Below are 13,520 nucleotides of genomic sequence, written 5' to 3'. Positions count from 1 at the left end.
CAATATTATACAACTATTTGGTCACGGTCATAGAAATAAATACACTGGTCTCTGCAGATTTAAAGACATTTCTTCATACATTTTGTATTGTAAAATATAAAGACTGATGTGTTTGAATATACTCTAACTATAATATATTTATTTTATAGCTCCAATTATCACTTTTATCTTTACTTGCAGGTCACAGAGATCAAAGACAGGTTGAAGATTTCAAAGAAAATGTGGTCTACTTTGCCACATTCCATCTGTAAGGAAGACAGAATAACAGGAGCAGAGTCCAATCAAGAGCAGTGTTGGAACGGTCACAGCAAAGCTCGGTAATTTCATTAAATATCGTTATAATGCCCAATATCTAATATGTGCAAAACTGTGGAAAAACAGCGCAATATGGTTTTACTTAAATAAAGAAAGTAAATAGGAGAGCTATCCGCTCACTTTGTGTGGTTTTGGAGCACACAACCAGTATAGAAGCAATGACAGCTGCTGCAAGATCCACGAGCCTCTAAGACAGAAGAAAATCATAAAAGGAACCTGCAGAAGCGTGGGTTCAGCTGCGTTGCTGTGAATAAAAATGAAGGTCCAGTTCGGGGTTTGGATGAGAAGGTGCTTTATTTATGAGTTTCTAAGTGAAACCCCACTTCTTCCTCAGAAAGAAACCAAATTACCAAATTAATTTGGTCCCTTTCTGAGGAAGAGGAGGGGTTTCACTTCGAAACACGTAAATAAACCACCTTGGTCTGAGTCTTCATTTTTACCCACAGCAGCGCAGTTGGATTCACGCATCTCCAGGCTCCTTTTATCAGGAACTACTATACAATACAATATTTTTAAGCAATTTACAATTAAGTGCATGGTCCCAGATGGTAAATGAGAAAGCTGACCCTGAATCTGTCCTTATGCGAGTGACTGATCCCATGGACGCTAAAGTGCTGATTTGCTAAGGATTCCCTCATGATCTTTATCTACATGCAAGCAACTTATCATTTAAATGCATCTATTATGTACTACATCTTTAGCTAACTGACCACCTTGGGATTCTGAAATATGAAAGCAAAATTGCCAGTGGAATATTCACAGTCAGTAAAGAGGCATAGAGATTGAAGGATTTTCGTTTTAAGTATTTTTGAAAAATGATACAGTACTAACAAAATCAGAATGTTTGTGATAAATGTACAGTATGTGTATGGATGTTTGTCCAGTTTTCTTATTTGGGATCAGGATGAAATGTTCCTTTCCAGAGTAATTGACTTATGCCTGGTGTTATTCCTTAGATCAATAAAGGAAAACTAAGTACTTTGCTTCTTCCATACATTCACATCTCCTTCCTTTAATATTATATACCTTAACATTATCAATTAGATTCAGTTAAAATATAATAAAGTACATGCTTAAAAATGTCTGTAAAAAAACGTATGACTGATGAAAGCGACCAACAAAATACAAAAAGTAAAAACTGATAAATGGAAAAATTCAAGCTTGAAAAACAATAGGAAAAGACTCATTTTTCACTGATTTAACCAGCTGCACATAGTATAGAGTCCTTGAGATGATTTATTCCCTATGGTCTATTTTAACATTAGTGATGATTATATTTGAGAAAAGAGATAGTTCATCATTAGACGTGAAAACAAGCATTATGAAGCAGCATAATGCAAAAATAAACCCATTCAATCAAGTGCTATTATAGCATTTAATCTATTAGATGTTTTTTAATGCTGCAAATTTTCATGCTGACAAATTATTCATGATATTGAACTGTGTCGCTCTCATGAAATGCAGCCGAGAGCTCAACAGCGATAAGTGATCTCATACAGATTAATGTTCTTTACATCCTGTGTGATGGGAAAATGAAAGAAGACGAGGACAAAGTACATGGATTTCTAAAAAGAACAAAAAAGTACCCAGCCATTGAAATCTAAACTGCAGCCACAGATTACAGTAATTCAGAGAATTAGATCTTTTTATGTCGTTTTTTACAAGAGCACTGCTGTGAAATTATTGTAATACTCAAATAGACTTGTCTCTAGCTCTCTACTACATTGAGAAACCTGTGAAAAATGAAGAAAGGGGCCTACGAGACAAGGCCTGACTTCTGTGATCCGAGACAGAATGGCTGCCAACATGAGAAATCCTTGAAAAAGAAGGGCAGGATTCTGTCTTCCAGAACTGCGTTTCCTTAGAAATTGACTTTTATGAAATTAACTACAGTTTGACTTTCCAGGTACCTGCCTGAAGTCATGACGGATGGCCTGATAAATCAGATCAATAACCCGGAGGTGGATGTAGATATCACAAGGCCGGACACATTTGTAAGACAGCAAATAATGGCACTACGAGCAATGACAAATAAGCTGAGGAATGCTCTCACTGGAAATGATGTTAACTTTCAAGATACAAGTAAGTTGTAGAAGTTTTTATGTACAAAATGTGCGGTTTTAAGAAATTACTCATTTTAATGCCCTTTTCTGCTACTTGTATGGCCTCATTCATATTGTGATAGTAACTAATCCCTGGAAAACACAGGTAAGGAATACACAGTGCAGTTTTTACCTCACACAAAAGGAAGATACAAAGCAAAAAAAGTATAATTTCATAATTAAAGGGGTTGTCCCATGGACAAAATACATTTTAATCAATAGATCTTGGAATAATAATAAGTTCCACAATTGGAAATATTAAAATAAAAAGCTCCTATGTTGAGATAAACTTATAAATATTCCCTGTTATCTACTGTGTAATGACCGTGTCTGATCAAACAGGGACATGGTCTGATCATACAACATCACCTGGGTAGGTGAGGAAGTCACATCTGATGCTTTCTGTGAGGTAAAACATTTCCCTTCCTATTTTTCAATCTTTTTTACCTCACGGTAAAACATCAGCTGAATTCCCATTCTGTAATGTCTCTATACTCTCTTTTGTTTACTCTTTTGTCCAGGATGTGTGGTATATTCAAACCATGTGATGACGACCACGACCTGACCACATTACGTCCACCCTGGAGGGATCAGCTGTGAGCTCCCAGCGTCATAGAGTAGCAGAGACTCGGGACTGACAGTCCTTGCTGGTGGAGCTCACTACCCGGGAATACAAGCAATCCAATTGAAAAAGAGTCTGTCTGATAAACTCGTAGGACAGGGAGCTATTGTCCTCCTTCTCTGCATATGGTTTTCCTTACAGGGACCTACTGTGGCCAGCCCTGATCCAGGTCTATGAGGGGGTGTACAGACATATTAGCATAACTGCAGATTTGTTCCATTGTGTACTGCCTGATTTCCTTGACAGGACTCTCAGCCCTGAATGCTGGTATTGTTTGAGTGGACATAAAGTCGTCCGGTAGACAAATCCCAAATTACCGCTATACATTAAGAGGGACTATTCAGGAGTGACGGAGAGGTCTATCAAAACTTCCCCTAATGAAGCCATACATCAGATAATTCTTACCGATTGGCTGTTAAATCAAGAATAGTTCCCTGTGTGTGATATTTTATGCAGTATATCAGAATTGGTCCCCTGAGGATCCCCTATATTGCGTTAGGGGGGGAGAAACGCGTCGGGAGAGTCAAAGAGGGTCCATTAGTTAAGTGGGCCTCTTGACTCCTACCTAACAGATCTATATTGATATAGGAGAAACCTTTGAAACTAACGCACGATCTATGTTGTTTTAATGTGGTCCTATGTTGCACTATATGTTATCACTCTGGTGATGGGCACCCCCGCCTAAAACTGCTATAAGAGTGAGGGTGAGAATATTATAGGAACAGAGGTCGAGGACCCCGGGAGGATGAACAGGGGTGAATAAACAGGATATATGTGATACAGCATCACCTTGATATGAACCTCTGAACCCTGTTATCCCTCACAAACCATCTGTTCTGAGCTGAATTTTGGCGTGGGTTGAACACTGTTTGGCACATGCACAACTGTCCTTATCCTCATGTGTTTTTAGAGTAGTAAGAGAGAACATCCCTAGTGTTCTGATTTTAGAATATTGAATAAAGTATATTTTTATAAGAGGTGTTGAATCAGGTGGTTTTTTGGATTAATTACTACCTCTTACATTGTAACTGTGGTTATAGTGGTATATTCAAACCATGCATGGTCAGACACGGCCATTACACAGTATATAGCAGGGACGCAGGAAAAAAAATTAACCCATCCAATTGTGGATCGTATTATTATTTCAAGATCTATTGATTATAGGAAGGTTCAATATCCCATAGTAGCGCCACTCGGTGCTTTGTGGTGAGGGGGGGGAATTGGAATTTGCCAGGATCAGCAAAAACCAAACTGTTTAATAAATTTATTAAAAATCTATAAAAAAGATAGACAAGTACTACAGACAGTCTTGCGCCACGAGTTTGTCTGTGATACCCGTATATGTTTTTTATAGATTTGTAATAAATTTGATAAACACTTTGTTTTTTGCTGATCCTGGCACACTCTGATTCCTTTTTCCACCCACAACCAAGCCAAACGTAGCAGTACTATTGGATATTCTACCTTTCCATTGTCTTCATCTGTTTGGATGTACTGGAAAAATCCACTTCAGGCCACGGGACTAGCATCCTACTGTATATCTCAAAAGGTGAGTGTATATATTCACAGATTTCATCATTGGAGTACTAATACTACACTGAGATAGCGCCAGAAATTTTCATTCTTTTCCCCTTATTTAGGCCCCCTTCACACATCAGTGATTCCGATAAATATGATGCCGTTTTAATATGCACCGGAATCACTGACATATGTAGACCTGTTAAAATCAATGGGTCTGCGCACATATCAGTGATTTCTCATGGACCTTGTGTCCATGTGTCAGTGTGTTCCGTGCAGAGACAAGTCCGTTTTTCTCCAGCACCACTGATACCACTGTGTTGTCCGTGTGATGTGAGCCGTGTGACACATACCGGAGAAAACACGTGTCTGTGAAATAAAATTATTTTCTATCTGTCTCCAGCCCTGCAGTCTTTGGTGCTGCTCTCACTTGCTTCAAGGCCCGCTCATTATGCTCATTGCATATTCACTGCACCGCGGACCCAGAAGTAACAGCGTGGGAGATATGAGCACCATGGACAGCAGTGTCGGGGACAGGTGAGTAAAACGTTCCTGCTCTCCCTGTGCTATCATAGATAGCACACGGAGAACACACATGTCAAAATCACATCACACAGAGGGCCATATGCACTTTCAACATGTCCGTGAAAAACGTGTGTGTTTTTTATTGACGTGAAAGAGACCTTGGATGGATTTTTTTAGTATCAGATATACTGATTAAAATATAGTTTTGTTCATGACAACCTCTTTAACATAAAAGCAGCCTATTTGGCAGAGGGTGGATGAGCCCTGGGTGGTCACATCTCCATGGAAAGGGAGTGGAGGGGAGATGAAGTCCACTATGCCCCTGATGGCAAAAATCTTACACCATAGTCGGAAATACTCATTAAACCCAGGAAAAATTATAAGCTGTCTGACATAGTGCTATCAAAACTGGTTTAGTATTAGCTAGATAAAAGAGTAGCATAGTTATAATTAGTGATAAAGAAACGCGAAAACTAGAAATGAATGACTAAGTTAAACAAGAAATATATTTTCCTTCATTGTTCGATAGTCTGCAGCATTTTTCGTATGATCCTAAAAAGGGTCAATCTTGTAGAAATCCCGCAGAGGACAAGAAATAATCTCTCAATGGCCAGTTTGATAATATAAGCTCAAGAGATTTAACAATATTTTATCCTACTACAAAGAACAGGAAGGCTTCTTCAGACACACAACAGTGAGAAAGAGGAGGGACGATATGGCTGAGTACCTAAGACACATTTTTCAATTTTTAATTGTAATGTGAGACTAATTCTGATCAAAGAAGGAGTAAAGCGTTTTTCTAATGTAAGTAGGAATTACACTGACAAGAGTAGCAGATACTTTTTTGGGGAATCCTTTATACACCTGCTCCTTTTCTGCTTGTTATCAAAAGGTATGTAGTGATATCAGAGGCAGGATATCAGTTCAGGGCAGATAATGTGTCGCCCTGGGCAAGCCAGGGGACACAGATAACAACACACACGCACCCCACATTCCCTGCAGGTACACCAGCTAACCCACAAATCCTTGTTGCCTTCCTCCAGAGGCTGATGATGCACACCAGGGGGTGGGCCAGGCGGTTGGCTCCGCCCACCGAGGAGCTCACAACTCTGGAGGCAGGAAGAAACCAGGCAGTCGAGCCCAGGCAGGGCAAGAGTGAAGGAGTAGTCTAGACAGGGCTAGAGTAAACAGCTAAGTGAAAGTGAAGTGACAGCAAAGAAAGAAAGCCTGAAGTTAGTCTGTGGCTGTGTGCCCAGACGGAGTCAGCAAGGTCAACAGACAGAGGTGAAGATCTGCAGTGGGACTGTCTGGAGGTTGCTGGAAGGGCCACGGAGGCTGTGTGTATCCGGGGGTCTGGAGCAGTATACAAAGGGCAGTCAGCACCAGAGCAGGGGCTTTCGGATCCCAGCAAGGCTTAGAGTCGCTGTAAATTGCTAAATCCGTTAGTGAAGGGGACGTAGATCCCCCAACAAGCAAGTCCTGATTGACGGCAAAGGTCCAACCACAACGGGGAAATACCGCCACCGCCAAGGCACCAGTTTCCCAGGGCCGGCGCCTGCGGGCAAAGTGTGGAGCTCCTCCGGCACAGATTGCAGTCGGGGAGCGGGTAACCGGTGGGAATCCACCGCTACCAAACAGACATTTCAAAGGTGCAGGGAAGAGACCGTCACCGCTAACTGCAGGGAACCGCAGCACCGTGAACCGTCCGAGGGACCCGTCCAACCAGCCGTTTGTTTACCGAGAACTGTGTCGTGTTTACTGGCTGAGTGAGTACCTCAGTGCCGCAAGGCACAGCACTGCCCCTGCGCCCCTGCGCCCCTGCACCCCACTGGGCCCCGGGATCACCAACCCCTACCCACGGAGGGGCGACACAACAACTGGCTGCTCCACATCACCATCCCCGGGATCCCCATATTGAGCAGCGGTGGTGAAATCACCACAACCGTGGGTGGCGTCACGAACTATAACAATCCCCACACCCAACTACCCCCTTTTCACTCACGGGCGAGGAGTGTCGCTCGAGAAACCCCGGGATCCGGCCCACCGCTCGAGCCACCACTGAGCAGCTGCCGGACCCGAGCAGAAGGGGTGAGCGCGGTGTGCTGACACCCTCCTCCCCGCCCGCGACAACTTGGCGTCACGAACAGGATCCTACCGCTCTGCCGTCAGGTAGAGGTGCGCCTTGTTACCGCCGGAGGCATCCGGCAGAAAAATTTCAGAAGCCGCCATCTTTGGCGCGAAAAGTTCCCGCTCGAGCGTCTTCTCGAGCAGTAGAAGCGCGAAGGCCAAAACTCCGTCCCGAGAGAGGAGGGGCCGGAAAGAGCTAAGGGGGACGCGATGGCGGCTGGCGGCATGTAGTCGCGGATATAAAAGCAGGGACGCCAGGACCTTGCGAGCACACCGTTACTGGAAGAAAGACAGAAAGATACCATGTGGATGCCGTCCCGAAACACCGTGGCCCCCGCACCGGGAACCGCAGCGTGGGTGGAGATCCGGACCGCGCAGCTCCACCTAAGGCTGCAGGTCAAGATGCAGCTCCTCTTGGAGGAATGGGAGACCGACATGGCGGACGTTATAGCCACCGTGCGGAGACGCGAGGAGGAAGCGGAGGAAGGGAGGGTGAGTGACCCACGCCCCTATGTCCCGGTCGCTGCGGCTGAGGGACCCGGTCCAAGCCCTCTCCCCCCGTTGCCTCCCTCGCCACCCGTCTCGGAGGCTGTGACCCCGCCACTAGGCCCGCTACCACCGCCACCGGTAGCGATACCCAGCCCGTCCGCCCCAGCGGACCGACCTGTAGCCGGAGCCCGTAACAAACCGGAGGCATTGCCTTGGAAGGCCCCGAAGATTGTGCCAGAGACAGTCCCCGAACAGTTTCCCGAGCCGGAGCCGATGGCCCGCTCCGAGCCAAAGGCCCAACCGCGGAAAGCCCCTGTGCCCATCCCCCACACCTCAGCTGAGGTGGCGCCGGGTTGTTGCTGCAAGGCAGCGCCCAAGGCCATGACACCGCGGGATACGCTACCCACCTTCCTGACAGTGGGTAACGTGCTGGATGTCCCGCGGGGCTCAACCCGTGCGCCGGAGCTGGCAGCAGCGCCATACTGGGACAGGGAGCCGACAAAGCTGGGCCTGGAGATCACGGAGAGGGAGAGAAGGAAAGCCGAGCTGGTGGCCCGAGCCATTCGGGAAAAGGAAAACCTGCGGCAAGCGACCTTCCGTGTCCGGGGCCCGTTCTGCGTGGGGTAGGTGAGGCGATTTGATGTCCGCCGGGGCTACGGATTCATATACGAACCGGGCCTGGAGGCCGAGGTGTTTGTGGCCCGGCGGGATGTGAATGCCCATCTGCCCGAGGAGCATCCTGGCCGCAATCTCATACCGGGAGACATGGTACGTTACACCCGGCACTGCGGAGAGAGGGGGTGGTTTGCCCTGGATGTAAAGCTGAAGGGCAGCCCGGAGAGCAAGGTGAGCTCTGCACCCCCTCCCTCGGATGAAGCAGCAGAAGGACCGGAGTAGGGCAGCGGATGCCCGTTGCACCGTCCCCGTTGGGACCACCACTGAAGTTGTTGTTGTTTGTTTGAAAAAGTTGTTGAAAGAATGATAAGTGAAATGATACCGAGTTTTTCACCTGATTTGCTTTGTGATTTGCAACCGGCAGGAGCCGGCACTGTTGTCCCCGGGGGACCGTTTAAGTTTTGCATGGAGGACTATCCATGGACAAGCCCGTGAACTTGCAGGGCACCACAAACGTTAAGTGGCTTGTAAATATGTTGGGTACCGTTACCGTTTCCGCAATGCCGCCTCCGGAGAGGCAGGTTGGAGGGAGGGCCCTGAGCAGAGCAAGCTAGGGCCCAGCCACCAAAGGAACCGGTGGCTACCCTCTGGAGGGCAAGGACAGATCCCGCTCGGGTGACTTGTGCTGGACTGTGGGTCAAGGGGTGCTGCCTGGGTTTTAGGGGCAGCATCAGGGCCAGGTTGCTTGGGTGGGAGAGAGCGGAAACCGTGACCGTACACCGTTGTAACGTTAAAAGTAAATGTGCCTCCCGTCTTGGGAAGAGTTTTGATTAAAAATGTATATAATTTACCGTTTATAATGTTATACCGTTTTACCTTTACAGAAAAACAAAAAGGAAAATAAAACCGGTGTTGGACGGGCAGCCCGAGGACGGTCTGCGTTTTGCTAAGGGGGAATGTGTCGCCCTGGGCAAGCCAGGGGACACAGATAACAACACACACGCACCCCACATTCCCTGCAGGTACACCAGCTAACCCACAAATCCTTGTTGCCTTCCTCCAGAGGCTGATGATGCACACCAGGGGGTGGGCCAGGCGGTTGGCTCCGCCCACCGAGGAGCTCACAACTCTGGAGGCAGGAAGAAACCAGGCAGTCGAGCCCAGGCAGGGCAAGAGTGAAGGAGTAGTCTAGACAGGGCTAGAGTAAACAGCTAAGTGAAAGTGAAGTGACAGCAAAGAAAGAAAGCCTGAAGTTAGTCTGTGGCTGTGTGCCCAGACGGAGTCAGCAAGGTCAGCAGACAGAGGTGAAGATCTGCAGTGGGACTGTCTGGAGGTTGCTGGAAGGGCCACGGAGGCTGTGTGTATCCGGGGGTCTGGAGCAGTATACAAAGGGCAGTCAGCACCAGAGCAGGGGCTTTCGGATCCCAGCAAGGCTTGGAGTCGCTGTAAATTGCTAAATCCGTTAGTGAAGGGGACGTAGATCCCCCAACAAGCAAGTCCTGATTGACGGCAAAGGTCCAACCACAACGGGGAAACACCGCCACCGCCAAGGCACCAGTTTCCCAGGGCCGGCGCCTGCGGGCAAAGTGTGGAGCTCCTCCGGCACAGATTGCGGTCGGGGAGCGGGTAACCGGTGGGAATCCACCGCTACCAAACAGACATTTCAAAGGTGCAGGGAAGAGACCGTCACCGCTAACTGCAGGGAACCGCAGCACCTTGAACCGTCCAAGGGACCCGTCCAACCAGCCGTTTGTTTACCGAGAACTGTGTCGTGTTTACTGGCTGAGTGAGTACCTCAGTGCCGCAAGGCACAGCGCTGCCCCTGCGCCCCTGCACCCCACTGGGCCCCGGGATCACCAACCCCTACCCACGGAGGGGCGACACAACAACTGGCTGCTCCACATCACCATCCCCGGGATCCCCATATTGAGCAGCGGTGGTGAAATCACCACAACCGTGGGTGGCGTCACGAACTATAACAATCCCCACACCCAACTACCCCCTTTTCACTCACGGGCGAGGAGTGTCGCTCGAGAAACCCTGGGATCCGGCCCACCGCTCGAGCCACCACTGAGCAGCTGCCGGACCCGAGCAGAAGGGGTGAAAGCGGTGTGCTGACACCCTCCTCCCCGCCCGCGACAATAACGCATTGGACAATTGCAAGGTAAACAAATGAGGTGAACAAAATTGCAGCACATATAGTCCTGGCAGAATGCTGATGAAACACTGGCCACTTAAAAAAAGAGTTGATTGCAAGTTATATAGTATAAGAATCAGGACTGTTACTAAACATATAAGACAAGTATGTACACCAAAAACAGTTTGTGGGAGATAAGGGCATCAAACCAGGTTTTCTGTGGATTTTTGTGCACTTTATTACTTGATGGTTTTGAACTAAAGACCATACACATGTGCCACCACCTTGTCAGTAGCAGCAGGGCTGCTCGGATCCGGACCCGCAGTGTGGCTTGAGGGATTCCCCGGACCCAGGGGTTACGTGGACACTCCAAATAAAAGGGGGACGTATTTGTACGGGATTTGCCAAGTGTGGTGAAGTATGGCACCACGGCTGCTGCTGTGAGACACCCATGGGACAGATGGGATGGCAGCTGGTTGTTAACCCCTCCGTCGGTAGGGACCTGGTGACTTGGTGCAGGGGACGGTGATGGCAGGGGCCGGCGTGCCTGGTCAGACCAAGGAGTCTCAGCTTACTCACGGTTAAAGAAATCAGACAAGTCCAGTGGTTAACCAAGGTGCTGGTGGCCGACCGCCATGGCCGGGTGTACTCTGATCCCCCACACGAGCTGGTGGTCTGTGTCACTTTCCTCTGCACTGTGTTGTGATGTGGTGGACTTCCCGGTGTACTATTGTTGGGAGTCGTGCCCGCTGACACTGACCCATGGGATCTACCGGGCCCTGGCAGATGCCCCATCCCTCTCTGTGGGTGGTTGTCTGCTTTAGGGACTTTGGTTGGGACAGGACCTATAGTCCTGCCCTCAATCGGTTAATTAGCTAGGCCGTTGGTTCCGGTCCTGGCTTCAGGGTCCGAGTACCCCCTCTGTGCACGGTTTCCAGGTCGGTTCTCCGGTGTCGGTACCAGCGGGCTCCAACCCTGCCCCGGTCCCTCACGGATCTCTTAAGCAAGCATTGTTGACCTTAGGGAGATCAACATATCCACTGCGGAGACACCATCACGTGTTTCTCAACGCAGTGATTCTAGAGCAACGCCCCCTGGGAAGTATGCAAATAAGAAAGCCGCGGAGACACCATCACGTGTTTCTCAACGCTGCCAGGAAACTAGCCAGGTCTTTCACCGGGAAGGAACAACCACGGGAAGGGCAGTCTCCAGTCAAGGAGACCACCTATACCAAACATGGTATCCATCCACAGACAGCCGTTTCGGGGTATTTGCCCCTCATCAGTGTGGAGTAGGAATCTGGCTAGTGGGAGCAATGCCTAGTAAAAGACTACTTAAGCAAGCATTGTTGACCTTAGGGAGATCAACATATCCACTGCGGAGACACCATCACGTGTTTCTCAACGCAGTGATTCTAGAGCAACGCCCCCTGGGAAGTATGCAAATAAGAAAGCCGCGGAGACACCATCACGTGTTTCTCAACGCTGCCAGGAAACTAGCCAGGTCTTTCACCGGGAAGGAACAACCACGGGAAGGGCAGTCTCCAGTCAAGGAGACCACCTATACCAAACATGGTATCCATCCACAGACAGCCGTTTCGGGGTATTTGCCCCTCATCAGTGGTGCTTAAGTAGTGCTTAAGTAGTCTTTTACTAGGCATTGCCCCCACTAGCCAGATTCCTACTCCACACTGATGAGGGGCAAATACCCCGAAACGGCTGTCTGTGGATGGATACCATGTTTGGTATAGGTGGTCTCCTTGACTGGAGACTGCCCTTCCCGTGGTTGTTCCTTCCCGGTGAAAGACCTGGCTAGTTTCCTGGCAGCGTTGAGAAACACGTGATGGTGTCTCCGCAGCTTTCTTATTTGCATACTTCCCAGGGGGCGTTGCTCTAGAATCACTGCGTTGAGAAACACGTGATGGTGTCTCCGCAGTGGATATGTTGATCTCCCTAAGGTCAACAATGCTTGCTTAAGTAGTCTTTTACTAGGCATTGCCCCCACTAGCCAGATTCCTACTCCACACTGATGAGGGGCAAATACCCCGAAACGGCTGTCTGTGGATGGATACCATGTTTGGTATAGGTGGTCTCCTTGACTGGAGACTGCCCTTCCCGTGGTTGTTCCTTCCCGGTGAAAGACCTGGCTAGTTTCCTGGCAGCATTGAGAAACACGTGATGGTGTCTCCGCGGCTTTCTTATTTGCATACTTCCCAGGGGGCGTTGCTCTAGAATCACTGCGTTGAGAAACACGTGATGGTGTCTCCGCAGTGGATATGTTGATCTCCCTAAGGTCAACAATGCTTGCTTAAGTAGTCTTTTACTAGGCATTGCCCCCACTAGCCAGATTCCTACTCCACACTGATGAGGGGCAAATACCCCGAAACGGCTGTCTGTGGATGGATACCATGTTTGGTATAGGTGGTCTCCTTGACTGGAGACTGCCCTTCCCGTGGTTGTTCCTTCCCGGTGAAAGACCTGGCTAGTTTCCTGGCAGCGTTGAGAAACACATGATGGTGTCTCCGCGGCTTTCTTATTTGCATACTTCCCAGGGGGCGTTGCTCTAGAATCACTGCGTTGAGAAACACGTGATGGTGTCTCTGCAGTGGATATGTTGATCTCCCTAAGGTCAACAATGCTTGCTTAAGTAGTCTTTTACTAGGCATTGCCCCCACTAGCCAGATTCCTACTCCACACTGATGAGGGGCAAATACCCCGAAACGGCTGTCTGTGGATGGATACCATGTTTGGTATAGGTGGTCTCCTTGACTGGAGACTGCCCTTCCCGTGGTTGTTCCTTCCCGGTGAAAGACCTGGCTAGTTTCCTGGCAGCGTTGAGAAACACGTGATGGTGTCTCCGCGGCTTTCTTATTTGCATACTTCCCAGAAGGCGTTGCTCTAGAATCACTGCGTTGAGAAACACGTGATGGTGTCTCCGCAGTGGATATGTTGATCTCCCTAAGGTCAACAATGCTTGCTTAAGTAGTCTTTTACTAGGCATTGCCCCCACTAGCCAGATTCCTACTCCACACTGATGAGGGGCAAATACCCCGAAACGGCTGTCTGTGGAT

General features: G+C 48.4%; 1 protein-coding gene across 2 annotated transcripts in view; it reads left to right on the top strand.

Moving 5' to 3' along the window:
* Window positions 1–13,520, top strand: part of GPC6 (glypican 6) — a 1,296,759-nt gene that overhangs the window by 1,282,059 nt on the left and 1,180 nt on the right. For both annotated transcript variants that reach the window (XM_075336760.1, XM_075336759.1), the window contains 2 exons: window positions 181–317; window positions 2,222–2,397. In XM_075336760.1, coding sequence (XP_075192875.1) covers window positions 181–317; window positions 2,222–2,397 — 313 coding nt within the window. The remainder of the gene's footprint in view (window positions 1–180; window positions 318–2,221; window positions 2,398–13,520) is intronic.

The sequence above is a fragment of the Anomaloglossus baeobatrachus genome, chromosome 2, assembly GCF_048569485.1.
Source record: "Anomaloglossus baeobatrachus isolate aAnoBae1 chromosome 2, aAnoBae1.hap1, whole genome shotgun sequence".
Lineage (NCBI taxonomy): Eukaryota > Metazoa > Chordata > Amphibia > Anura > Aromobatidae > Anomaloglossus > Anomaloglossus baeobatrachus.
The sequence above is the reverse complement of the archived record's forward strand: the minus strand, read 5'-3'. Positions and strand labels throughout refer to the sequence as shown.